This window comes from Ambystoma mexicanum, chromosome 2q, assembly GCF_040938575.1.
Source record: "Ambystoma mexicanum isolate Mex_15411 chromosome 2q, UKY_AmexF1_1, whole genome shotgun sequence".
NCBI classification, from domain to species: Eukaryota; Metazoa; Chordata; class Amphibia; order Caudata; family Ambystomatidae; genus Ambystoma; species Ambystoma mexicanum.
This window is the reverse complement of record NC_090924.1, coordinates 1,147,936,558-1,147,962,632: the sequence shown is the minus strand read 5'-3', so window position 1 is coordinate 1,147,962,632 and position 26,075 is coordinate 1,147,936,558. Positions and strand designations below refer to the sequence as shown.

Here is a 26,075-nt window from a genome sequence, read left to right as displayed (position 1 = left end):
AAGGCATTGACATTTTGGGAGGTGTGATTGATCCTGATTATAGAGTTGGACTGTTTCGGTACTCTTACACAACACTGGTGCATCTGCAGTACCATTAACCAAATATGACCGAATTGAACAATTGATTTGTGAGCAAGCAGTTGTTCCCCTAGTGGTAGAAAGTAAGCAATCCTCAGACACTACACTGAGGGGGGAAGGAGGCTTTGGTAGCACAGGGAAAAAGGTGAGGGTTCACCATCCAAACAAAAAACCTGAGGCTGGGGAAGTGTTAAGTCAAGGTGTTGGAAGTACTTAAGTTGTACCTTTGCAAAATTCCGACATGCCTGTTTATATTCCGCTACTAGGCTCACACCACGAACGAAGAACAGTATGAAGGGGATGGGACTTACCTTGCTGTGGGTGCTCCTGGCCTGCCCAGCAAACGCTTTCTCTGTAAAGAATGGGTTGATGCAAGACGCTACATGGACTCTGAGAATCGCATGCACTACATCTGATGCTCCAGTCCTGCGTGATAACTACAACCGCACCGTAACCTGTGAGAAAAGCGCTACAAATGAGTATCCACATGGAACTGCAAAAGTACTAGCTTGGCATATTGTTGGACACCTTTTGTCACTGACTCATATGACTGGTGCTTATGAAATCTTAGGCCCAAATGTTTCAGTGAATGGATCCAATAATTATTTTGATGTTTCATGTTTCTTCTGCCCCAAGAACTGCAGCGAGTGTGCTCGCCAAGATTTTTTGGACTATTACTTGACTAAATGCATTTCATAAAATTGTACAACAGCCACTACCGGATGGTAGTATGGTGTTTGTATCTAAAACTAATATTGTTTATGGCAGTCATTCCACTTGGAGAATGGTATTCTTCAAGTCACACAAAGTAGAAACTGTAAACATGCTAGATTTTCCAGTAGTAAGACAACATTTAAATTGCAAACACGTAATGCACACTTCTATCATTACAGAGGTACACTTAGACATATATTTATCACGAGGCAATGTTTCCTTAGTACTACCAAGCTGCTACAAATGGAGTCAATTTCTATGGCCCATCGCCAAATTGCACGTAGCTAGGGGTTTAGATTAATTAATTGTGGGAGCAGCGGGTGTGGGAACGGGAGCTTTAAATGCTTTTGACATAGAAACTGTGTGTAATTAGTTAGCCACTATGGGTTCTGATGCCAGCGCCGCTATATAACCTCTGGCCCAGTGGGGCCCATTGATAAGCCCTACCCTGTGCAACACTGCTACAAGTATTGGCAACCACTGGAGATGGCAGAATTTTAGCTGTGAAGAAATTTGTTCTGCCATAGGGCAGGTCAACAAGACAAACGATGCATTTTATGGCAAGCTTTGTTAAATCAGCAGGTGTCGGCTTTCCGCTCCGAATGGGGGCGACTATCCTCAACCCACTGGCACACAGAGCTACAGTTACCAGCAACCATATGGATTAAACCGCTTGCTTTTGATTGCATGAATAACACACGCCATGCTTTAATGCAAGTTAGTAGAACCGCTTATGCTTCAGAAATATGGTGTCCTTTTATAGTATTGCCTATGAAAATCAATGGTTCCCGGTGGGTTCCGCAGATACGAGGGGAATGGTTAGACAGCCAAAGCTACACCATCCACAGTCACGCCTGCATGCCCTGGGATCAGGGGTGGTTGTGTCCCCAAACTGGAAGGATTCCGGACCCATGCATGCATCCCGTAGCAGGGGAGTGCACCTGGATGCAATACCACATTAATGGGACTGACATTTTCCAGATAGATAAGCATAAAGCCTGCGTAGTTGCTAATCATTCCTTGCTTATTAACAATTATAGGTTATTAGGGAATCCTCAAGTATTTTGCGTAGATCAGGTTGTGACTATCTTAGACATTGTTACTCACACCTTATATTCATTAACCCAGTGGTCTCACACTACTCTGCATGCCGAGCTCACGCATCTGCTTAACTGGACTCTACCCTATGGAGTGATTACTGCCAGGCTTCAAGCTATTAGAAAATTTGCCCAAACTGCTTGGAAAGATTTCCAGACGCTAGCTACCTCAGTTATCTCTGCAGAGTGCAAGCTGATGATAGACAGGAACCAATTAATCAAAACTGCTGACCATCTGCAATCGGTTACTACTCACCACTGGTGGGATGTATTCATTGGATGGTCTCCCTCTTCCACTAAGCTGCTTAATATAATGCTTGTTTGTTTGTTTGTTTATTATTTGTAGTGCGCGCCTAACCCAAGGGTAGCAGGGCGCAAAAGCAACAAGAGGATTGTAAAGCTTAAGTTACAGGGAGCACAATAGATGGAGTCCAACTGAGGTTACATTGCTGGAAAACATCAAGAACAATGAAAGCCGATACCTCAAATTATAATTACAGGAAATATATAATATTTACAGGTTATATGATGTGTCTAAACATAGAGGATCAGTAGATGTACATAGTTAAACACAATTTACAGTAGTTAAGTATAGCGCGGCAAGGAAGAGCGTTAGGTGTCATGTTCCTTGAGCCAGAGCATGGTATAAGATCTGAATTGAGGGTAGGGAAGGTCTTCCCTGATGGATGGTGGTAGGGAGTTCCAGAATTGTGCTGCTTTGACAGGAAATCTATTCCCTCCCGACATAGTGTGTTTGAATCTTGGCACCAGACAGAGGTTAGAGTTGACAATTCTGGAAGGGCGGCAGGATGCTGGTCTAGTGAATCTTGTTATCAAGTATTGAGGGGCAGCTTGGTGGAGGCATTTGTGAGTCAGAGAGACAGATTTAAGGAATATTTTGTCTTTCGTTGAGAGCCAGTTGACAGATCTTCTAGTCTCTGAGATGTGGGCTTTCTTCGGGAGGCTTAGTGCAGCTCTTAAAGCATTACTTTGTAAAATTTGGATTTTGTTTGTGATGTATTTGTTGCAGCCTACATATAGAGCATTACAATAATCCAGCTTGGACAGGATCAAAGCTCTGGCTAGGGTGATGCAGTTAGTAGGAGAGAGGAATGGTTTGACTGCTCTAATAAGTTTGCATGTATAAGATGTGGTGGATGCCATAGCATTAACTTGTTTTTATGAAGGTAAGTGTGGAGTCTAAATAGAAGCCGAGGGTTTTGACGTCCTTGGCTACGGTGATGTTGTTGTTGTCAATTACAAAGGAAGAGTCATTTTGCCTAGTTTATTAAGGTTGGATGTAGTGCCTAAGATGAGGAGTTCTGTTTTGTCATCATTCAGGCATAGACAGTGTGAGGCCATCCATGCCTGGATGATGTGGTGCACTCTATTTACAAAGGCCAAATCCTTGTCATAATCCCCCGTCAGCGGGATGAGGATCTGGGTATCATCAGCATAATTAGTGTAGGTGATACCCAGGCCATCTAGATCATCGAAAAGGGGCTTTGTAAAAATGTTGTACAGGGTGGGGGAGACACAAGAGCCCTGAGGCACACCGCAGGTGATAGGCGTTGGGTCAGCAGTTGCTAGTGGGGAAAAGACTCGCATAGTGCGGTTGTTAAGAAAGGATTGGATCCAGTCGGTTGCCTCTTGGGAAAAGTGGGCTGCCGATTGTAAGTGATTGCAAAGGATCTCATGGTCGACCAGATCGAATGCAGCTGAAAGATCAAGAAGCCACAGTAATGCTGTCTTACCCTCGTCTCTCAGCTCATCTATCTGTGCCTTAAGATCTATGAGTGCAGTCTCAGTTCCGTGCTGGGGTCTGAAGCCTGACTGTCGGACTCCTAGAAGGTGGTAGTGTTCAAGGTAGTGTTGGATTTGTTGGTATGCTATTTTATCAAGGATTTTGAGTAGGAACGGCACTGTGGTGATGGGACAGTAATTTGTGGGGGTGGAAGGATCTAGATTAGGTTTTTTAAGGAGTGGGAGGACCCAAGATTGTTTCAGATTATTAGGTATGGTGCCTAATGTGAAGGATGCATTTATTAGTTTGGTGATAAATGGTGCAAGTTCACGAGCTGCATCTTTTATCAATTGTGCAGGGCATAGGTCCCCATGGCAATTCGTAGGTTTGAGAGTGAGAATAACATTTTCAACCTCTTTGGTGGATACTTTACGGAAGTTGAAGTGGGGAGTCAGCACAGGAGGAGGCGTCAAGTTGAATTGTAACAATGAGGAGCTAGTGATGCTAGGTTTGGAGGTGGAGAGAAGGGAGTCTTTTTTTAGACTAATCTTAGTTTGCAAGCAGGTGATTTTATTAGCTAGAGCATTTTGTATACCTGTGCACCCGTTTTTATCCTTAATGCAAAGGTCAGGCGTCTGTACAGGGGATTCTACCTCTTTCAGAATTACAAAAAGCTCTTTAGTGTTAGTTTTGGCTTGAGAAATTCGAAGGTTATAGGAAGTTTGTTTAGCCAAGATAATTTCTTTTTTGTACTGGGAGGCTAGTTTGCTCAGGTTTTTCTTATTGTTTTCTGTAGGATCTGACCTCCAGATTTTTTCGCAGCGTCGTTTCTCCTGTCTGATAGCCTTAAGATGGGGAGAGAACCAGGTATTCATATGTTTGCGAGGTTTACTCTTTCGCATCTTCATAGGTGCCATGTCATCAAGGGAAGATAGCATTACTTTATTATACAGGTCTACCATAATGGAGGGATCTGTGTGGTCTGGAATGGCATTGAGAGTTGGTAGGATCAAGGGGATAAGGTTTTCAGGAGTAATGTTTCTTTTGTTTCTGGTCGGGATAGCTGGAGCTATACTGTCAGATTGCTATGGTATAGCTTCTAGGGAGAATGTGATCAAGTAATGGTCAGACCAGGGCTGTGGTATTATAGATGAGACCAAAATTGGGCAATTATGCACAGCTAACCAATCAAGAGTTCTGCCTTTGATGTGGGTAGGAGCTGTGATCTTCTGGGTAAAGCCTAATTCCTCTAAGGTGTTGTTAATTAGAGTGGCATTAGCATCTGCAGGGTCGCTGAAACCAAGGTTCAAGTCTCTTTGTCTCAGGCTGTACTGGTTTCAAAAGTGATGGCTGAATTTTATGAATACATTTCGGGGCGATGATTGGCTCTCGGAAAAGTCTGCTGTTAAGTTGGAGGGGGTGCTGGGAATGGCTAGCGTTACGAGGACTAATAGTGGCATTGATTTGCGCTGATTTGGTTAAAGGGTCATAGAGCCTTGGGAGTCTAGCGCGTAGTTTGAGGTTCCTCGGTAGTACAGTACAAGGTATAGTGATCATGTCGATTTGTTTAAGGAAGTTGTGCGCTGGCACTAGTGGAAGTAAGTTGAGTGTGATATTGGGATGCTGTAATCTGATAATGTATAAAAGTGATCTTAGTAGAACAGTGAAAAGCAGTGGGAGATACATTGTGTACGTGGAGCTAATTAGGAGTTATGCAGTGGGACTGCTGGCAGTTAGCATACGTAGCAGCTTCGAACTAGCAGTTCTGACACAGTAAGATGCATGGAAACCTAGTGTAATACAATGGGGGCTAAGCAAGTACTGCACATGATAGGTATATGTTTGCAATGAGAGCCAGAAGGGCAGCAATTCAGTAAGCACAAACAATGGATCACCTAGATTCAATTTTAGCAATGGGAGCCAGAAAGGCAGCAGTTCAGTAGGCACAAACAATGGATCACCTAGATTCAATTTTAGCAATGGGAGCTGGAAAGGCAGCAGTTCAGTAGGCACAAACAATGGATCACCTAGATTCAATTTTAGCAATAGGAGCCAGAAAGGCAGCAGTTCAATGGATCACCTTGATTTATATTTGCAATGCGGAAAGGCAAGGTGTAAGTGTACAGCAAAATGCAGAGTGCGCAGTCGGATGTGCATCTGGATTCCGGTTATGTAGTGGGGGCTGTCACTGAATAGCATTCAGAAGTATTAAAGTATTAGCCGTATATTAATGGAACACCTAAGTCCAGTTTTTACAATGTAGGCTTAGAGTGATAAATAAGTGGGCATATTGTGCATAGTCAGCAAATAAGCATTTAAAGTCTAAGTGAGCGCAGGTTTTTGAAGCTAGTGTTGTCGCAGTAAGTGGGCCGGCAAGGGAGTGCAGGTTGAGTGTTGAATGGGAGAGTAAGTTCCAGGTGGCTAGTTATGTTGAGAGTGCAGAGGCAGGGAATTTAGTCAATCATAGGTAGCTCACAGTCACAGGAGCACGAACAGCTTGGCATATTGTTGGACACCTTTTGTCACTGACTCATATGACTGGTGCTTATGAAATCTTAGGCCCAAACATTACAGTGAATGGATCCAATAATTATTTTGATGTTTCATGTTTCTTCTGCCCCAAGAACTGCAGCGAGTGTGCTCGCCAAGATTTTTTGGACTATAACTTGACTAAATGCATTTCATAAAATTGTACAACAGCCACTACCGGATGGTAGTATGGTGTTTGTATCTAAAACTAATATTGTATATGGCAGGCATCCCACTTGGAGAATGGTATTCTTCAAGTCACACAAAGTAGAAACTGTAAACATGCTAGATTTTCCAGTAGTAAGACAACATTTAAATTGCAAACACTTAATGCACACTTCTATCATTACAGAGGTACTCTTAGACATATATCTATCACGAGGCAATGTTTCCTTAGTACTACCAAGCTGCTACAAATGGAGTCAATTTCTATGGCCCATCGCCAAATTGCACGTAGCTAGGGGGTTAGATTAATTAATTGTGGGAGCAGCGGGGGTGGGAACGGGAGCTTTAAATGCTTTTGACATAGAAACTGTGTGTAATTAGTTAGCCACTATGGGTTCTGATGCCAGCGCCGCTATATAACCTCTGGCCCAGTGGGGCCCATTGATAAGCCCTACCCTGTGCAACACTGCTACAAGTATTGGCAACCACTGGAGATGGCAGAATTTTAGCTGTGAAGAAATTTGTTCTGCCATAGGGCAGGTCAACAAGACACACGATGCATTTTATGGCAAGCTTTGTTAAATCAGCAGGTGTCGGCTTTCCGCTCCGAATGGGGGCGACTATCCTCAACCCACTGGCACACAGAGCTACAGTTACCAGCAACCATATGGATTAAACCGCTTGCTTTTGATTGCATGAATAACACACGCCATGCTTTAATGCAAGTTAGTAGAACCGCTTATGCTTTAGAAATATGGTGTCCTTTTATAGTATTGCCTATGAAAATCAATGGTTCCTGGTGGGTTCCGCAGATACAAGGGGAATGGTTAGACAGCCAAAGCTACACCATCCACAGTCACGCCTGCATGCCCTGGGATCAGGGGTGGTTGTGTCCCCAAACTGGAAGGATTCCGGACCCATGCATGCATCTCGTAGCAGGGGAGTGCACCTGGATGCAATGCCACATTAATGGGACTGACATTTTCCAGATAGATAAGCATAAAGCCTGCGTACTTGCTAATCATTCCTTGCTTATTAACAATTATAGGTTATTAGGGAATCCTCAAGTATTTTGCGTAGATCAGGTTGTGACTATCTTAGACATTTTTACTCACACCTTATATTCATTAACCCAGTGGTCTCACACTACTCTGCATGCCGAGCTCACGCATCTGCTTAACTGGACTCTACCCTATGGAGTGATTACTGCCAGGCTTCAAGCTTTTAGACAATTTGCCCAAACTGCTTGGAAAGATTTCCAGACGCTAGCTACCTCAGTTATCTCTGCAGTGTGCAAGTTGATGATAGACAGGAACCAATTAATCAAAACTGCTGACCATCTGCAATCGGTTACTACTCACCACTGGTGGGATGTATTCATTGGATGGTCTCCCTCTTCCACTAAGCTGCTTAATATAATGCTTGTTTGTTTGTTTGTTTATTATTTGTAGTGCACGCCTAACCCAAGGGTAGCAGGGCGCAAAAGCAACAAGAGGATTGTAAAGCTTAAGTTACAGGGAGCACAATAGATGGAGTCCAACTGAGGTTACATTGCTGGAAAACATCAAGAACAATGAAAGCCGATACCTCAAATTATAATTACAGGAAATATATAATATTTACAGGTTATATGATATGTCTAAACATAGAGGATCAGTAGATGTACATAGTTAAACACAATTTACAGTAGTTAAATATAGCGCGGCAAGGAAGAGCGTTAGGTGTCATATGCCTTGAGCCAGAGGATGGTATTAGATCTGAATTGAGGGTAGGGAAGGTCTTCCCTGATGGTTGGTGGTAGGGAGTTCCAGAATTGTGCTGCTTTGACAGGAAAGCTATTCCCTCCCGACATAGTGTGTTTGAATCTTGGCACCAGACGGAGGTTAGAGTTGACAATTCTGGAAGGGCGGCAGGATGCTGGTCTAGTGAATCTTGTTATCAAGTATTGAGGGGCAGCTTGGTGGAGGCATTTGTGAGTCAGAGAGACAGATTTAAGGAATATTTTGTCTTTCGTTGAGAGCCAGTTGACAGATCTTCTAGTCTCTGAGATGTGGGCTTTCTTCGGGAGGCTTAGTGCAGCTCTTAAAGCATTACTTTGTAAAATTTGGATTTTGTTTGTGATGTATTTGTTGCAGCCTACATATAGAGCATTACAATAATCCAGCTTGGACAGGATCAAAGCTCTGGCTAGGGTGATGCAGTTAGTAGGAGAGAGGAATGGTTTGGCTGCTCTAATAAGTTTGCATGTATAAGATGTGGTGGATGCCATAGCATTAACTTGTTTTTTGAAGGTAAGTGTGGAGTCTAAATAGAAGCCGAGGGTTTTGACCTCCTTGGCTACGGTGATGTTGTTGTTGTCAATTACAAAGGAAGAGTAATTTTTGCCTAGTTTATTAAGGTTGGATGTAGTGCCTAAAATGAGGAGTTCTGTTTTGTCATCATTCAGGCATAGACAGTGTGAGGCCATCCATGCCTGGATGATGTGGTACACTCTATTTACAAAGGCCAAATCCTTGTCATAATCCCCCGTCAGCGGGATGAGGATCTGGGTATCATCAGCATAATTAGTGTAGGTGATACCCAGGCCATCTAGATCATCGAAAAGGGGCTTCGTAAAAATGTTGTACAGGGTGGGGGAGACACAAGAGCCCTGGGGCACACCGCAGGTGATAGGCGTTGGGTCAGCAGCTGCTAGTGGGGAAAAGACTCGCATAGTGCGGTTGTTAAGAAAGGATTGGATCCAGTCGGTTGCCTCTTGGGAAAAGTGGGCTGCTGATTGTAAGTGATTGCAAAGGATCTCATGGTCGACCAGATCGAATGCAGTTGAAAGATCAAGAAGCCACAGTAATGCTGTCTTACCCTCGTCTCTCAGCTCATCTATCTGTGCCTTAAGATCTATGAGTGCAGTCTCAGTTCCGTGCTGGGGTCTGAAGCGTGACTGTCGGACTCCTAGAAGGTGGTAGTGTTCAAGGTAGTGTTGGATTTGTTGGTATGCTATCTTATCAAGGATTTTGAGTAGGAACGGCACTGTGGTGATGGGACAGTAATTTGTGGGGGTGGAAGGATCTAGATTATGTTTTTTAAGGAGTGGGAGGACCCAAGATTGTTTCAGATTATTAGGTATGGTGCCTAATGTGAAGGATGCATTTATTAGTTTGGTGATAAATGGTGCAAGTTCACGAGCTGCATCTTTTATCAATTGTGCAGGGCATAGGTCCCCATGGCAATTTGTAGGTTTGAGAGTGAGAATAACATTTTCAACCTCTTTGGTGGATACTTTACGGAAGTTGAAGTGGGGAGTCAGCACAGGAGGAGGCGTCAAGTTGAATTGTAACAATGAGGAGCTAGTGATGCTAGGTTTGGAGGTGGAGAGAAGGGAGTCTTTTTTTAGACTAATCTTAGTTTGCAAGCAGGTGATTTTATTAGCTAGAGCATTTTGTATACCTGTTCACCCGTTTTTATCCTTAATGCAAAAGTCAGGCATCTGTACAGGGGATTCTACCTCTTTCAGAATTACAAAAAGCTCTTTAGTGTTAGATTTGGCTTGAGAAATTCGAAGGTTATAGGAAGTTTGTTTAGCCAAGATAATTTCTTTTTTGTACTGGGAGGCTAGTTTGCTCAGGTTTTTCTTATTGTTTTCTGTAGGATCTGACCTCCAGATTTTTTCGCAGCGTCGTTTCTCCTGTCTGATAGCCTTAAGATGGGGAGAGAACCAGGTATTCATATGTTTGCGAGGTTTACTCTTTCGCATATTCATAGGTGCCATGTCATCAAGGGAAGATAGCATTACTTTATTATACAGGTCTACCATAATGGAGGGATCTGTGTGGTCTGGAATGGCATTGAGAGTAGGTAGGATCAAGGGGATAAGGTTTTCAGGAGTAATGTTTCTTTTGTTTCTGGTCGGGATAGCTGGAGCTATACTGTCAGATTGCTATGGTATAGCTTCTAGGGAGAATGTGATCAAGTAATGGTCAGACCAGGGCTGTGGTATTATAGATGAGACCAAAATTGGGCAATTATGCACAGCTAACCAATCAAGAGTTCTGCCTTTGATGTGGGTAGGAGCTGTGATCTTCTGGGTAAAGCCTAATTCCTCTAAGGTGTTGTTAATTAGAGTGGCATTAGCATCTGCAGGGTCGCTGAAACCAAGGTTCAAGTCTCCCAGTAGGATGCTTTGGGAGGAGTTCTTGAGATTGTTTGATAGGATATTTGTAAGGTCCTCTTCAAAAGATCCTAAAGGGCCGGGAGGTCGGTATATATGGAGAATAGATACAGACTGCGTATTAGTTAAGCTTAACTTAGCAGTTAGGGATTCACATGAACCTGTGTTGTGGGGAGGAGAGATTTTCACTGTTAGTTTAGTTTTAGCTATTATGGCAAGACCTCCACCTCGAGAGGTGGTACGATCAAGTCTTAGTAGGGTATAGTCGTCTGGTAAGGCTAGCATAATTGGTGGACCAGCTCCTGGGTGGAGCCAAGATTCGGTCACAGCTAGGAAGTCTAAATCTTCATTGTGTAGTAGGCCAGCGATATCTGTTGCGTGGGCTACCATAGATCTGGCATTTATAAGTGCGCCCTTTGTCTCAGGCTGTACTGGTTTCAAAAGTGATGGCTGAATTTTATGAATACCTTTCGGGGCGATGATTGGCTCTCGGCAAAGTCTGCTGTTAAGTTGGAGGGGGTGCTGGGAATGGCTAGCGTTACGAGGACTAATAGTGACATTGCTTTGCGCTGATTTGGTTAAAGGGTCATAGAGCCTTGGGAGTCTAGCGCGTAGTTTGAGGTTCCTCGGTAGTACAGTACAAGGTATAGTGATCATATCGATTTGATTAATGAAGTTGTGCGCTGGCACTAGTGGAAGTAAGTTGAGTGTGATATTGGGATGTTGTAATCTGATAATATATAAAAGTGATTTTAGTAGAACAGTGTAAAGCAGTGGGAGATACATTGTGTACGTGGAGCTCATTAAGAGTTATGCAGTGGGACTGCTGGCAGTTAGCATACGTAGCAGCTTCGAACTAGCAGTTCTGACACAGTAAGATGCATGGAAACCTAGTGTACTACAATGGGGGCTAAGCAAGTACTGCACATGATAGGTATTTGTTTGCAATGAGAGCCAGAAGGGCAGCAGTTCAGTAAGCACAAATAATGGATCACCTAGATTCAATTTTAGCAATGGGAGCCAGAAAGGCAGCAGTTCAGTAGGCACAAACAATGGATCACCTAGATTCAATTTTAGCAATGGGAGCCAGAAAGGCAGCAGTTCAGTAAGCACACACAATGGATCACCTAGATTCAATTTTAGCAATGGGAGCCAGAAAGGCAGCAGTTCAATGGATCACCTTGATTTATATTTGCAATGTGGAAAGGCAAGGTGTAAGTGTACAGCAAAATGCAGAGTGCGCAGTCGGATGTGCATCTGGATTCCGGTTATGTAGTGGGGGCTGTCACTGAATAGCACTCAAAAGTATTAATTATTAGCCGTATAGTAATGGAACACCTAAGTCCAGTTTTTACAATGTAGGCTTAGAGTGATAAATAAGTGGGCATATTGTGCATAGTCAGCAAATAAGCATTTAAAGTCTAAGTGAGCGCAGGTTTTTGAAGCTAGTGTTGTCGCAGTAAGTGTGCCGGCAAGGGAGTGCAGGTTGAGTGTTGAATGGGAGAGTAAGTTCCAGGTGGCTAGTTATGTTGAGAGTGCAGAGGCAGGGAATTTAGTCAATCATAGGTAGCTCACAGTCACAGGAGCACGAACAGGGAGTATGGCCCTGGGCTCTGGTCAGCTCGGGACAGTCTCTGGACAGTTACTGGCCTTGCCCTCAGGGCCTTACCAGAAAGGGCTGGCTTGCGCCTCTTGGCGTTGGATAGGTGAAGAAGTAGGCTGTAGAAGTATGTTGCATCCATTGCTGTGGCTGCTGATTTCCCTAATATTTATTCTTATTGTTTTCATTGGGCTCTTGCGCAGAATGTCTTTCCTTTATACCAGAATGACTGCACTAGAAAAATGCTTAATCGGCCTACAGCACACCGTACATGCGCCTAAATCATGGAACTGAGTCAGCATTTTCAGGCCTCACTTCGAAAGGGGTGGAATGTCGTGAAAAGTCTCTAAGTGCTTGCAGTAACCTGCACTTGCACTAACCTACTGAGCTATCTTGTGTGTATTAGAGCTTATTTGAAGCGTGGAGGAAAATGCTGAAATCAGCCGGGCCTCTTGAACTGGGTGAGCCCGTATACTTGTAAGGGGTTAACTACGAAGGCCCTTCTTGAAGACATAAACATCTAGCTTTTGCAAGAGGCTCTACGCAGCCCTTGGGACCCAGGCACAGCTTTGCACAGCCTCGCTCTTCTTCGCGCTGCGAGTCAGGTGCACTGATAACACAGGAATGCCAAAACAACATACACGGAGCCTGGGAGCCAAGACTGGCTGTTTCTGAGTTGTAACTTTCCAGGGGAAAACATGTTTGCTGCTTGGAAGGGTGAGTCTAGAAGCTTCTCGAAGAGCTGGTACGTCATAATGATTGACGTGCATCCCCAAATAAGAGAACTATACCTGGGCCAGTGAGGGAGGGACTCATCCTGGGCTGTTGGTGAAACGCGCGCACGAAGAGGAACAGCGCCTGGACAACCAGCCGTGTACTATCTGGGCCGAGACTCCTAGCATCACATCCCACTCTGGTGTAGGACTGTGGGGGGCTTGGCCAGTCCTCCCCTCCTCTCTCGAGGGGTGCCGGGCACTTGTAGCGGCGAGGGTCCCGAGTGTGATCTGATCGTACCTTCATCTACATTATCTAGGAGCGTAAGACAAAATAATTGCATATTCATCTGTGACTGACAATTGGTATTACTCAGCTTGCAATTTCACTCCCATATTATTGTATAATGCTGCTTAGTTCTCATTAGACACTGTAGAAATAAATGCAAGCATCATATATTCTGTGTGATTGGCTTTCTTCCAGACTGAGTTCATCGTGCTTTTGCATAAACTTACTTGTGTGGGAAGGTGATTAGGAGTGATTTTATTGCACTAAGGGCTGGTCCCAGGGAGGTGCGAGTTCTCCTTTTTCACTACAGGGCTGTGGCTCGTGAGGCCACCAGGGTAAGTTTGATAGCGGATAGATGAAGAGGCTGGAGACTTGATGCGCAGTCCAGTTTGAGTGGTTTCATGTGCTGCCAAGTGTTGGGGTTGATGAACAACTAGGGTTGGTTTTGACTGATGCTGAAGATCGGCAGCAAAGATGCTGAAGAGTCCAGTGGTGGTTCATAGGCAGCAGATACAGTAAAGAGGTTGTAGTTCATGCTGAGGCAACATTGTGCTCAGCCACCAGGGTGCATTGTGAACAGGTATAAATGTGCAGTTCAGCGGTTTGGGTACAGCAGTCACGTTGTTCTAGACAGGGAGAAGATGTTGAGCAGAGGTCGAACAGGAGTTCATGCAGCTTGAAGGCGATGGATCGTGCGGTTCACCAGGGTTGGTTCAACAGTTGGTTTGACGGCAAAGAGGCTGGTGAATGGATGTGTAGTTAGAGTCGAGCGACTCTGGTGCGGCGTTCTAAGAATCCCCCAAGGTCAGGTCACCTGTCGAAGATTTCCAAAGATGATGCTGGCGGTTCGAATAGGCATTTTGTATGTGGCGGGTGCAATGATGAGGTTCAAGTTTGAACAGGGGCAGCGATGCGCTCAGCTAATAGGGTGGTGAACAGGTTTGAATGTGAAGTTCAGCATTTCAAAGAGCCAGTGAGTGCCAAAGTCAGCTCCTCATTGTCCTGATGGTTTGATGCGGTTGAACGAGCTCGAATCACATTTCAAATTGGTTCACTTTGCAAAACACAGGGATCCTGAATGTTTTGACTCTCAGTTGCTGTGAGTCCCAATCGAGGAGCCCCAGGCTAGGTTTCAGTTATTGTTCTCGTGCTCACACACACACAGGGGAGGCTGGCTCACAACTGAAGGTGTCCCTCAACACAGTGAGTTCCTGGGTACCATTATGGCGGTCAGAACGGCAGGTCTTGTCAGAACAGCAGTTCCCCCACAGAGGATGGTTAGGGGACAGAGGTCTGTCTTGGATACTCAGTCATCACCTCACCTGCGCAGCACTTTGGAGAGATCAACTCTCACAATAGAGGCCAATGAATTCTTCTTCAGGTTTTTGATCAAGAGTGAATTCCCAGAAGGACTGACAGATACCTTTGTTAAAGGAAAAAGCCCTGGGGTGATTGGAATAATACTAGCCTATTTTAGGGATCCAATCCCTCTTCTAAGAAAAAGTGCACTTTGCCTTCTGACATCACTCCCAAGGTGATTTGTGCTAAAAGAAGTGGAGGGGACAGGAAAGATAGATATATAGAGAAACAAGATGGTAAATCCGTCCTGCTATAAAGAGCTCCCTCTGTCTACACTAACCCAACCTCTTCCCTTCTCAATAGGAATGCTGCACCCTGGTGTGAGAATACACCTGTTTTGAATGGGTGTGCCCTTTCATTCCTGTTCCCAGGACACCTTCTTGTGGAATGGCTGTCTCTCTGGGGATGGTGTCACATGCCCTCACAATGGAACAAAGATAGGCAATCCTCAAGGCTACAGACCTGCTAGCAGTAGCAAGGTCAGTCTGTCTGGGAAGAATACATATAATCCTTTCACAGCTGAGCTGGGCTCTCAGCATTGACAACTGTATGATATAAAATTAATGTGGCTTGGATAACTGAGATATGTTGGGCACTATACCTTCAACTCATGTATAGCTTATATTTAAAGTGTTATGTGTCACCAGAACAACAGCCTCAAAGTTATGTTGTGTTTGGAACAAGGGTCAATATCTTAAATGCAGCACCTGTGCGGCAGGGCTTGGCTGTCACTGCAGCTGTCAACTATGCAATTGTGACCTCTGACCCTGCGATGTGCCAATGGCAGGCAGGCGCTGCATAACAGGCTACAGATGCAGCAGGGCACAGGTGCACACTATGCTTTTGGCATGGAGCTAACAAAGGGGAATCTGATTGGCAGATTACCCTTCAAGAGATGGAATTATCTTTATCATTTTATTGATTTACTAAAAATCAAAAAGTCCAGGGCTAAACCTTTGCCAAATGGCAATCCGTTACAGTAGATGTATATTTACCACCATTCAGGAGAAAGGGACGGGGCTGTGAACAGAAGAGCTGCTATTGGAGTCTTGTTCTGAAGGCAGTTGCCGCTAAAGTAAGCACTGTGCTGAGGAAGAGTAGGAGCGGGAGTAATGAAGTTTGACAATGCCATTAGCTTGAACTTGTCAAGAAGAGCCTGGCACCCCTCTCAGCCTACAGGAAGAAATCCACTGCCAGTTCTACTCCTTAGGGGGATGGTGGTAGCCGGGAGTGTCCCAATTCCTGCTCCCCACCGCATTGTGACAGCTTGTAGTGTTGCAATCCACCTTTTTCTCAAGCCATACCTCAGCCACAAGATACTGGTCAGTGCTCTCTTGTTTTTTGCAGCAACATCTTGGAAGGAGGAAAACCAAGAACCAGTGGCAGTGCCCCAACCACCAGCCGCCAGCAACCTGGACACCAGCAACCTGCGCCTCCCGAGCCACCGGTCTGCAGACAGCAGAGACAGAGAGAGAGAGGTAAGCCGTGGTGCCACCATTAGATGGGCAGCAAGGACGCCATAGAGAGATTCCCAGCAGCAGCAGGGAGCTTGAAACACTGGTAAAATCCCCAGACCACCAGGAAATGAGGTCAAGAGGGAGTAGTAGAATGTGAGGGAAGATTAAAATTGAAGAGCTGGAGGCAACAACAAAGAGTGTAGGCAAGTGAGAGATGCAAGAGTGATAGGACGTAGGAGGGAAGAGAGCAAGCAGGGGGTGGAGTGCAAAGCGAAGAGAAGCTAGAGGGCAGTCGATGGAGAGGAGTGAGTGAGTATGTACCTAAGATGGTGGCTATAAGGCACACATCCCTATCACTCTAGACTAGATCACTAAGAACTGGGTAGAATAGGGAAAGTTAGGAAGTCCCTGAATGAGTGTAGTTCAACATTTCAGCTTATTTAGCGATTAGCATTCTGTGGGAGAAACAACTGCTATTTACTAACCTGAGTGCAGGACGTCTGGGCTAGGGAGGAAGTTGTTTCAGATTGGGGAGGGGCACCCCTAGGGTCCTTGACGATTGAATATAAATCCTTGAACCTTCTCAGTGAGCTGGAGTGCTTTTTGTGTTATCTGTGTAACGAAAGGGATAGCCTGTACTCGGACAAGACGGAGCGGCTAAACAAATATCTTGTACAGAGGGGTGGTCCTGTACTCAAACATTTAGACTACACTTGATTTTTGTAGTTGCAATTCTGACACTTCTCCAAATTAGTGTTAATGCATCTACCACAGTATGCAATATTGGAGGAAAGTTCAAATCCATAAACTGGAAAAACAGTTGTAGTGTCCTTTATTGATTAGGCCACATGTAAACTCATTGGAAATTCGGTGTAGGAAACTCAAAATTATACATAGAAAAATAGGTAAATTGAACATAAACCTAGTCACCAGTTTAGTGAATAGTGTAAATGGAACAACATATATTGTAAATATTTAGTGCATATTACAAAGACATTCCATTTACAGTGGTGGCAGGTTGTCACTAGATATGGACTGTTTTTGTCCGTGCTGTCCAGTATTCTAAAGTGACTTATTTGAAAATATACTTAAGATTCAAGATTCAACAAGTTGGTTACAGTGTGTTGACTGCACACAGCTGTACTGGTGCTGTGTAGTGTTTCCTGTATCCAGTGTTGCAATATTACATCATATTTTCCAGTTGGACAGTGTATTATCACAGTAATATACAATATTTGCACAACACCAGGCTCATAGGTTAAAGAAACCTAAAAATATGGTCTGCTGAAAGGCGACGTCAACATAAAGGTGGTAATAATGGTTCAAGTCATCGTTGGGAGAAATTGTGGGATCCGGGCACGATGACAAAGGACGTTTCGGCTGTAAGGAGGTAGCAGCCTTCTCCTGGGGCCAGGTAAAGCAGGTCTCCCTATGGGTAAAAAACAATATAGAGATATAAGAAAGGGTCCAGAACCCCCCCCCCTACTTTAGCCTCTCACAGGCTTTTTAAGACACCAAATGATGATCCACTTTCTGGAACACTCAACAATATATCTCTATATTGTTTTGCCAGAGGTCAAGGTTATAAACATGTGAAACCTTTTCTCCCAGGATGCAAGTTCAAGACCATTTCAATTTCACTTGGGCAACACCATTTGAGTTTTGTAGTGAGGAAGGAAATTAGAGGCTGTTTATTAAGTAAAGAATTGATTGGGATGGAATGCTTTGCACTTCTTCCTTACCATTTGCAACATCACTGGTAAAGGTAGATAGAGGCAGGCTCAAACACCGTGAAAAGGCATACCCAGGTCAACTGGAACTCCAAAACAGGAGTGCTACTACATGTCACTCAAAAACAGTGCCAATGGTTTTGTTAGGTATCATTGCATACGATGCTCCATTCCAAAAAATATGTGATATTAACTTACTTGCTAGTGTCGTACACACCAGCCCACACATTCTTTTTCTGAATCAAATTGGTTGTTGTTTCCGTTACAGTTGCCATACCAGAATCTTGCGCATGAATTGGCTTTCTCGTCATAATACCATTTTACAACATAATTCCGGCATGGTCCAGGTTTCAGAGGTTCTGAGCATCTGGAATCTAAGAACAGCATTTCATAAATTGAAGCTCTTATCAACAGTTTTCCAGACCTTTCTTAAGTCTTTGCTGGAACAATAACAATGATTCTCTTGGAAAGTAGACCAAGTGATCTGCTAACAATGTGATAGACAATAGCTCCCAGTCACTCTTACACTGCCACACATATGATAAGACAAGTAAAAGATACTGTGAATACCAAAAGCTCCATAAAGGTGTAAGATGACCAACACATCCAAATCACGTTAGGAGATAACCAAGTGAGAGGAAGTAAAGCAGCAGAAGATCTGGGGCCTGCAACTCCATCAGAGAAAAAATGGGAGAGAGACAAATAGAAAAGAAAGGACTTCTAGAGACTGTAGAGGGCAGACAGTATCATCACAGGAAAAGTAAATCGTGTAGGAAGGCGGTGGAAGTTCACAGGGTAATGAAATGGAGATTTGCAAAGGCAGGCACCAGGGCATATTAATTTGGAGTGGGCTCTAAGCCCATCTATAAAGTAAAATTCAGAATGACACAACAATATGCAAGTACTCGCTACCTTTACTGAATTTTAGTATTCATTCAGTGAATCAATGAGCCCATGCCCACAAGAAACCTATCTATCTGACGATCTTCGTCAGGTATATTATTATGTGTTTAAAAAACTCCTTAATTTGCACGTACCTTTGTGACTCGCAACAGTTGTTTCTTCTATGTCCAAGTCTGGTAAAGCTGAAGCAGTTGGACCAAATGTCATTGTGTCGATATCTGCATGTGCTCTAGGCACAGGAGGGAGAATTGATGGAGAGTGGTTGGTCCTTGCAAACGGTTCAGAATCACGACTTTCTTCTTGTGCGCGCACCTACAAAATACACAAAAACAAATCTGGTAGTAAATACTTTAAAGGTACACCTGGGTGCTGATAGTTCGGAAGTGTGCAAGTTAAGATCTGAATTTTAGGTCATTCCATTTTTGGGTCTGGTCAATCGGTGGGAAGGCTGGGGATGCAGCATGTAAGTCACACGAAAAGACCACTCCTTTCACGAGGTCATCTTATCAGTACTGCCGGTGTGTGGAAAAAGAATGCAGCAGCACTATTTTCTTGGCCGTGCGTGGTGCCTTCGTCTGCCTAGGACTATGGAGGCAGCTTAAATGGAGAGAGCAGCAATAGTGCATGGAGCCAACTATGTGCAGTGGAATTGTCACTCCACATAAGCAGAACACCTCAGGAAATATAGGCTGGGTGTACTCAAGTCTGTTTACAGCTTTCATATTCAACAATACAATCATCTTGTTCAATACACCAGAGATCTACCATTTCCTCTTACTTTACATTATTGCAAATCTTCAGGTGAATCATTATTCTCATTTAATTCCAGGACAATTCATCCTATTCATGGAATTCCTGTACTTTACATACATTCCATTTCAATACTAAACTAATTTTCTAAAACCCTACTAATTAGGGATTCTCAAAACCGGCATGTATGAGTCCCATGATATGGTATGATATGATTGGTTATTTATAACGCGCTCGCTTAATACCCAGAGGTTTCTAACCACGGACCCGGGGATCGAAACTGTGCTGCTCTGTGTCGTCTTGCTTCCAAGGCGAGCATGTTGCCCCTGAGCTATCCTATCCTTCAGGGGTTCCTTATGTAATGCGTCATTTGTATAGCGCCTTTCACCACTAGTATGGTCAAAACGCGCTGTGGATTTAATGCCCTGCGGGGTACCGTAGGCCGGATATGGGAAGTAATTCGAGGAAGTGCTACTATGCGTTTGTGCATATTGGCCAGTTTGATCATATGAGGGCTGGTATGTGGATGGGTGGAGCTAAGTAGTCTAGAAGGGTATGCACGTGCGGGAGAACAATTATCTGTGCAGCTGCTTATCGAATACTTCTTGTGAATGGTAGCTGCATTCTTATGGCAAATGTGTTAAGCAAAGTGTCTTAATGCCGTGTATGAGGGCAGGTGCGTGCGGGTCTGAGGCCGTGCCTTTGGCTAGTTTCCCTATGCATGGAGAGTGAGGGGTTGACTGCATTGTGCAGTGCCCCAGGATGAATATGATGGCTGTACTCTAGTCAGCTTACTATAGTCTAGAGGTTGAATTCTACATGTTCCTAGGATCAGTGCAAAGATTGCCATCAACATTCTTCACGATTCAACACCTGACTGCACTCCACGTTCTTCAGATTCAAACCTTGGTTAACATTCTCCATTTGGTTTAGATTCAGTATCCATGCTAGATTCTTCATTTCACTTAGATTCACTAGAGTATTCTGAATGTATTCTGTGTTTAGCTATATTAAGTGCAATGGCTGCATTCTAAGTTCACCTTGAAATGAATATAGTGGCTGCATTCCGCAAGGACCTGGAATAGAGTGATGGCTACTCTACACAAGTACCGATGATCAATACACTGGCTGTATTCCTCATTCACCTAGATTCAAGCATGACTGCATTCTGCAATCCGCAGAGGCCTGGAATAAAGTGATGGCTACTTTACAAAGGTACCTAGAATCAATGCCGTGGCTGTATTCTTCATGCAGCTGGATTCAAGCCTGGATGCATACTGCAGTCACCTGGTGTTGATACCTGGTTGCGCTATGACAATCAACTAGAAGGAACACAGTGCATACACCTTAACGGTCGATTGGCTGAATGCAACCACTGGCAATGAGAGTTAGGGCGTTGTCTCTAACCTGGCAGTTGCTGTTGATTGGTTTTGAGGCCTGGCTGGGGCATCCAACAGGTGAAAAAGGCAGGCTGAGGATGGGAGATGTCCCTGATAACCTCCCCATCCCCCGGCTGGTTGCCCCGGCAGGAGAGCCTGGGTAGATCATCCTGGGGGAGCCACTGACAGCGAGTGCTCTGTGTTCACGGGACTCTATTCAGGGGCCAGACAGTGACCAAGGAGCTGACCCAGGAGCTGTCCTTTGCATCAGGCTCCAACCATCTGCTCAGGCAGGCTGTCCTGAGCAGGTCACCAAAGCGTGAATGATCCAGTCACAAACATGAATTGAACTGGGTGGGCGGTTGTGGAGATCTGGCCTATGCGTGAATGGGATGGGGAAAGTTCAGGATGCAGGTGGGAAGGCCACATTTTAAGGGCCTTCCTGAAGGCGAGGCAATCCTCTATGAGGCAGAGGTTGGAAGGGAGAGGGGTCCAGCTTGTGGGTGCTTGTTTAGTCTGTGGGCAGATCACTGAAGCCAGGCGGGAGTCCTCCAGTCATGAAAATCATGATCGATCTGGGCTGGCGGGTATGAAGTCCTGGCCTAGGTATCTTCATGTAGGCATGAGCGGGAGGGGGAAAGTCGGGTTACAGGAGGGAAAAGCAAAGTCTTAAGGGCCTTCCTGAATGGGGGTTGGCGGTCTTTTAGGTGGCAGAAGTTCAAAGGGTGGGGGTTCCAGATTGTCAGTAGTTGAACAGAGAAGGTGGATCCTCCTAGTCGGGTGTAGTTGAAAGGGGGAACCACCAAGAGGTGTGCAGAGCCAGATCTGAGGTTTCTGGTGGGTTGATAGCGAGAGGGTTTGTTTTGGAGGAATGCAGGGCCTTTCTCTTGGCGGGTTCGGTGGCTGATTCACATAGCTTTGAAAGGGGCCTGTTGACTGATTGGCAGCCAGTAGAGCACCCTCAGTGCAGGGGATATGTATTCTCGTGGGGAGAGGGCAAGGAGGCGTCTTTCTGCAGAGTTTCGAGACTGTTGGAGTTTGCTGAGCTGAAAGGCAGAGGTACCTAGGTAGAGTGAGTTGGCGTAATCTATCCGAGAGAGGATGATGACCAGGATTGTAGAGTTTCTGTGAGGGTAGGAGAAATAGGGGAAGATTCGCCTGAGAATGCAAAAGTGAAAGTGGTTGGAGATGGCGTTGACGTGCGGAGACTGTAAGGTCTGAGCTAAGGGTGCATCCCAGGTTCTTATGCAGTTTGTGGGAGGAATTCTTGGTTCAGATTTACCAGGCTGGGTCACCTGTCATGGGTCATCTGTAAAATCATGTATCAAATGGAAAGTGGAAGTAAGGCACAGATGACATAGAGATAGGTTGAAATGCCATGGCAAGGATGGATATATGGATGTACTCTGATTTAATTAAACAATGCAGCAGAACAAACAAGTTTGCCATCTATAAAAACTAAAGTCCAACTAAAATACTAGTGTAAGCATTATAAGCACTATAAGCACTCATTGTAAAGTTGAGCTCGAATTTATTCTGGCCTTAATGTATATGAGGCCCCGCCTCGTCACAGCTAGAGAGCCCCCATAGCAAATAGACCAAATTTAATGCGCAGGTATTCCATTGAGGTGGGGGACGGCAGGCCTACAATTTTGTGCCAAAACAACGCCTCGATTCTATCCAGCCAAATGTAATCTTTCATCCCCAATGCTGCAATTAAAGCTTTCCAACTATCCTGCTAAACAAATGATTCTATTTTGTTCTCAGAGAAAAAGAAACAGATTCCAGCTTTAATACTGTTTACAACTCAATAAACATACCAAGTGTAAACAAATACATATTCCATAAGCACTATTATCAATTGTACTACAATTATAAATACCATATACAGTTCAATTATATAATTCCCCCATATTACAAATACTGTATACTCCCACTACATTAGCTATAATTACATTACACATATTACTATATCACATATTACTATCCCCCAAGAATCTGAATACTGTCCCCAACCACCACAAAATAATTAAATCATATAACAAGTACATACAATACACCTTCAAATAATAAAACTCTCCCTGAACCCCCTGCAATTGAAATGATGTCAGCGGACACCAAAATTGACCTCGGTCTCACCTATAAAAACAACATGCCCTCTTTCAGCCATCCAATAACCCCAAATGTGTTTTCCAAACTGTTCGCCCATAGCACTCTCGGCGGGCTACCTCAGTGTCCATGGACTGAGCGGCACCCGCACCCACTTTTTTCACCTAGAAAGCAATCCCATCTCATCTTTATTCCACCGACCCTTTCGAGCCCCCTTTTCAGCCACCAAATAACCCCAAATATGTTTCCCAGATTTTTCCCCACTGCGCTATCCATGGACACCAGCGGCTCTCTGCAGATCCAACATGGTGACCGTTTCAATCACATCACGTCGGCCCCTGATTGGTCCAGGAGGGTGTCCGCGGACCGAATCAGGAAGTGAGTCCATGGACTGGACCCAGATATCACACATTTTTTGGGACCTACTTTTTGGCAGAATTTTTAAAAACTACTGCACAGATTTACACCAAATTTACAAAAGCATGCTTTCAGCACCAAGCTCCCGCACCTGGCACAAATTCTGTGAAAATCTGTCCAGCGGTTTGGGCTGTAGGCATGAGAACAATTATTTTTCCATTGTGTCTATGTGGAGTTACACCCATTTTGGGCCCCCCCTATAACTTTGACCCCCTTTGACGAAACCACACCAAGCTCATTCCGAGGGTGCCACATACTTGTTTTGCAAAGTTTGGTGAGGATTTGTCCGGGGGCGGGGGGCAAAGCAATAAGCCAGCCAAAAAGCTTCTTGAGCAATTTAACCATAACTACAGGGCTGCTACCGAGGCCCTGTAATATGTGTGTGTGTTTGTGTGTGTGTGTGTGTATATATATATATATATATATATATATATATATATATTCAGTGAACATTTTTTCTTAAAGGGATGTTATGGTTAAGTTGCGCTACTAAAAATCTATGAAATCCAGTGAAAAAACGTTGTCAAAGGGACGTTATGGTTCCAAGTAAAACCGAAAAACCCTTGAAATTCGCCAGTTATGGTAAGCTAAGCAACCATAACTCGCGCCACCACCGTGCACTGCTAAGACTAACACCCAGGACATCAAAGATGACATCACAAATGTCATTGATGACATCACTGATGACATCACATGTGTATGTACTTTTCATGAAATATGTGTACAAGGGATTCTTATTATAATGTTGCGAAACAAGTGTCGAGGATCATTGCAATAAATATCATACCCTAATTAGTGCATTGAACGATGCATTGATATAAATAGCATTCTATTATGGGCATTTCTATCTAGTATACTAAGCTACTCATACAGAAACATAACATTGTGTGCAGCGTACAAGATGAAGGTATAATATTCGTATGTTGAATAATGAAATGATCATTGCTTTCTTAATAGATTTTTATGTACTGTGAAATATGTAATAAATAGCTAATAAAACACATGTATTACATAATTGCATTACTATAGACAAAACACAAAGACACAAGAACACATACCAATATGGGTATATACAGGCAAAGTGAAGTTAGCAAAAAAACACAAGTAGTAGCAAAAACAATTAATAACTTAACTGATTATTTTCATGCAAATAAATTATTGCTCTGTTTCAAAGCTGCTATTTACCCTATGTATATGTATCACTTGATGTGATTGGACCCTAAGAAAAGTAGTGCGAGTACAATGTATACAAATATGACCATATACAGGGAAAGTACAGCCATTAAAAAAAAAAAACAGAACTATCAGAAAGTGCTCATAAGTCTATTGATTATCTTTATGCACAAAAAGGATTGCTGTCTTTCAAGCTTGTGTCTTCCCGTATGTATATCTTTCATATGATGTGACTGGACTCAAAGGGAATTACTGTAAGAACCTACTTGAAGGATACGTCTACAAATAAAATAAAATGTTTAGTTTCTGACTGTTACTGAAGAAAACCATGTGGCCTAGATATGTCAGCAAAAGAAAAAAGAGTAAGCCAGACATGTGATGTCATCGGTGATGTCATCAATGACATTTGTGATGTCATCTTTGATGTCCTGGGTGTTAGTCTTAGCAGTGCACAGTGGTGGCGTGAGTTATGGTTGCTTAGCTTACCATAACTTGCAAATTTCAAGGATTTTTCGGTTTTACTTGGAACCATAACGTCCCTTTGACAAAGTTTTTTCACTGAATTTCATATGTTTTTAGTAGCGCCACATAACCATGACGTCCCTTTAACAAAGTTTTTTCATTGAATTTCATAGGTTTTTATTAGTGCAACTTAACCATAACGTCCCTGTAACACTTTTTTTTACTGAATTTTATAGGTTTTTATTAGTGCAACATCACCATAACATCCTTTTCAATAGATGAAGACCACTAGCATCTTAGGTCCTCAAAGTGGGAACCCCGGGTGGTAAAAAAAAAAGATTTTCCTTCCTACACCGGGATGCCTGTGGCGTCCCGGTGTAGGAAGGAAAATCTTTTACCAAGATGGCCACCATGGAAAGGGAAGGCGGGGTGTATAAAGAGAACTCAACAGGGCATGAGCGGGGGGTGGGGGGGAACAGGGGAGACACATGGGCATGAGCGGGGGGTGAGAGGGAACAGGGCACAAACGGGGCATGAGCAGGGGGTGGGGGAGAAAAGGAAGGAAACACAGGGCATGAGCGGGGGTGGGGGGAACACGAGAGAGACACGGTGCATGAGCAGCGGGTGGGGGAACGGGGAGACACGGGGCGGGGGATGGGGAGCAACACGAGGGAGACACAGGGTATGAGCGGGGGGTGGGGAGGAACACGAGGGAGACACGGGGTATGAGCGGGGGGTGGGGAAGAACATGATGGAGACATGGGGCAAGAGCGCGGGGTGGGGGGAACAGGGGAGACACGGGTTATGAGCGGGGGTTGGGGGAACAGGGCACACACGGGGCATGAGCGGGGGTGGGGGGAACAGGGCACACACGGGGCATGAGCAGGTGGGGGAATAGGGCACACCTGGGGCATGAGTGGGGGTGGGGGGACGGGGCATGAGCAGGGGGTGGGGGAATAGGGCACACACGGGGCATGAGCAGGGGTGGGGGGGAAAGGAGAGAGACAAGGGGCATGAGCGGGGGTGGGGGGAACACAAGGGAGACACGGGGCATGAGCGGGGGGTGGGGGCAACAGGAGACACACGGGGCATGAGCGGGGGGTGAGAGGGTACACGATGGAGACACAGGGCATGAGCGGGGGGTGGGGGAACACGAGGGAGACACGGGGCATGATCGGGGGGTGGAGGCAACAGGAGACACATGGGGCATGAGCGGGGGTGAGGGGATACACGAGGGAGACA

The 26,075-nt window shown here is 44.5% G+C and overlaps 1 protein-coding gene across 3 annotated transcripts in view; it reads right to left on the bottom strand.

Moving 5' to 3' along the window:
• The window catches only part of COL28A1 (collagen type XXVIII alpha 1 chain), a 1,696,952-nt gene that overhangs the window by 118,486 nt on the left and 1,552,391 nt on the right, over positions 1-26,075 (bottom strand). For 2 of the 3 annotated variants that reach the window (XM_069648530.1, XM_069648528.1), the window contains exons 34-35: positions 18,678-18,855; positions 17,839-18,014 (exon numbers count right to left, since the gene is read on the bottom strand). In XM_069648530.1, the coding sequence (XP_069504631.1) occupies positions 17,842-18,014; positions 18,678-18,855 (351 nt within the window). In that variant the 3' untranslated portion in view covers positions 17,839-17,841. Of the gene's footprint in view, positions 1-16,759; positions 17,340-17,838; positions 18,015-18,677; positions 18,856-26,075 lie in introns of those variants that run through there. The other variant, XM_069648529.1, reaches the window with a different exon arrangement.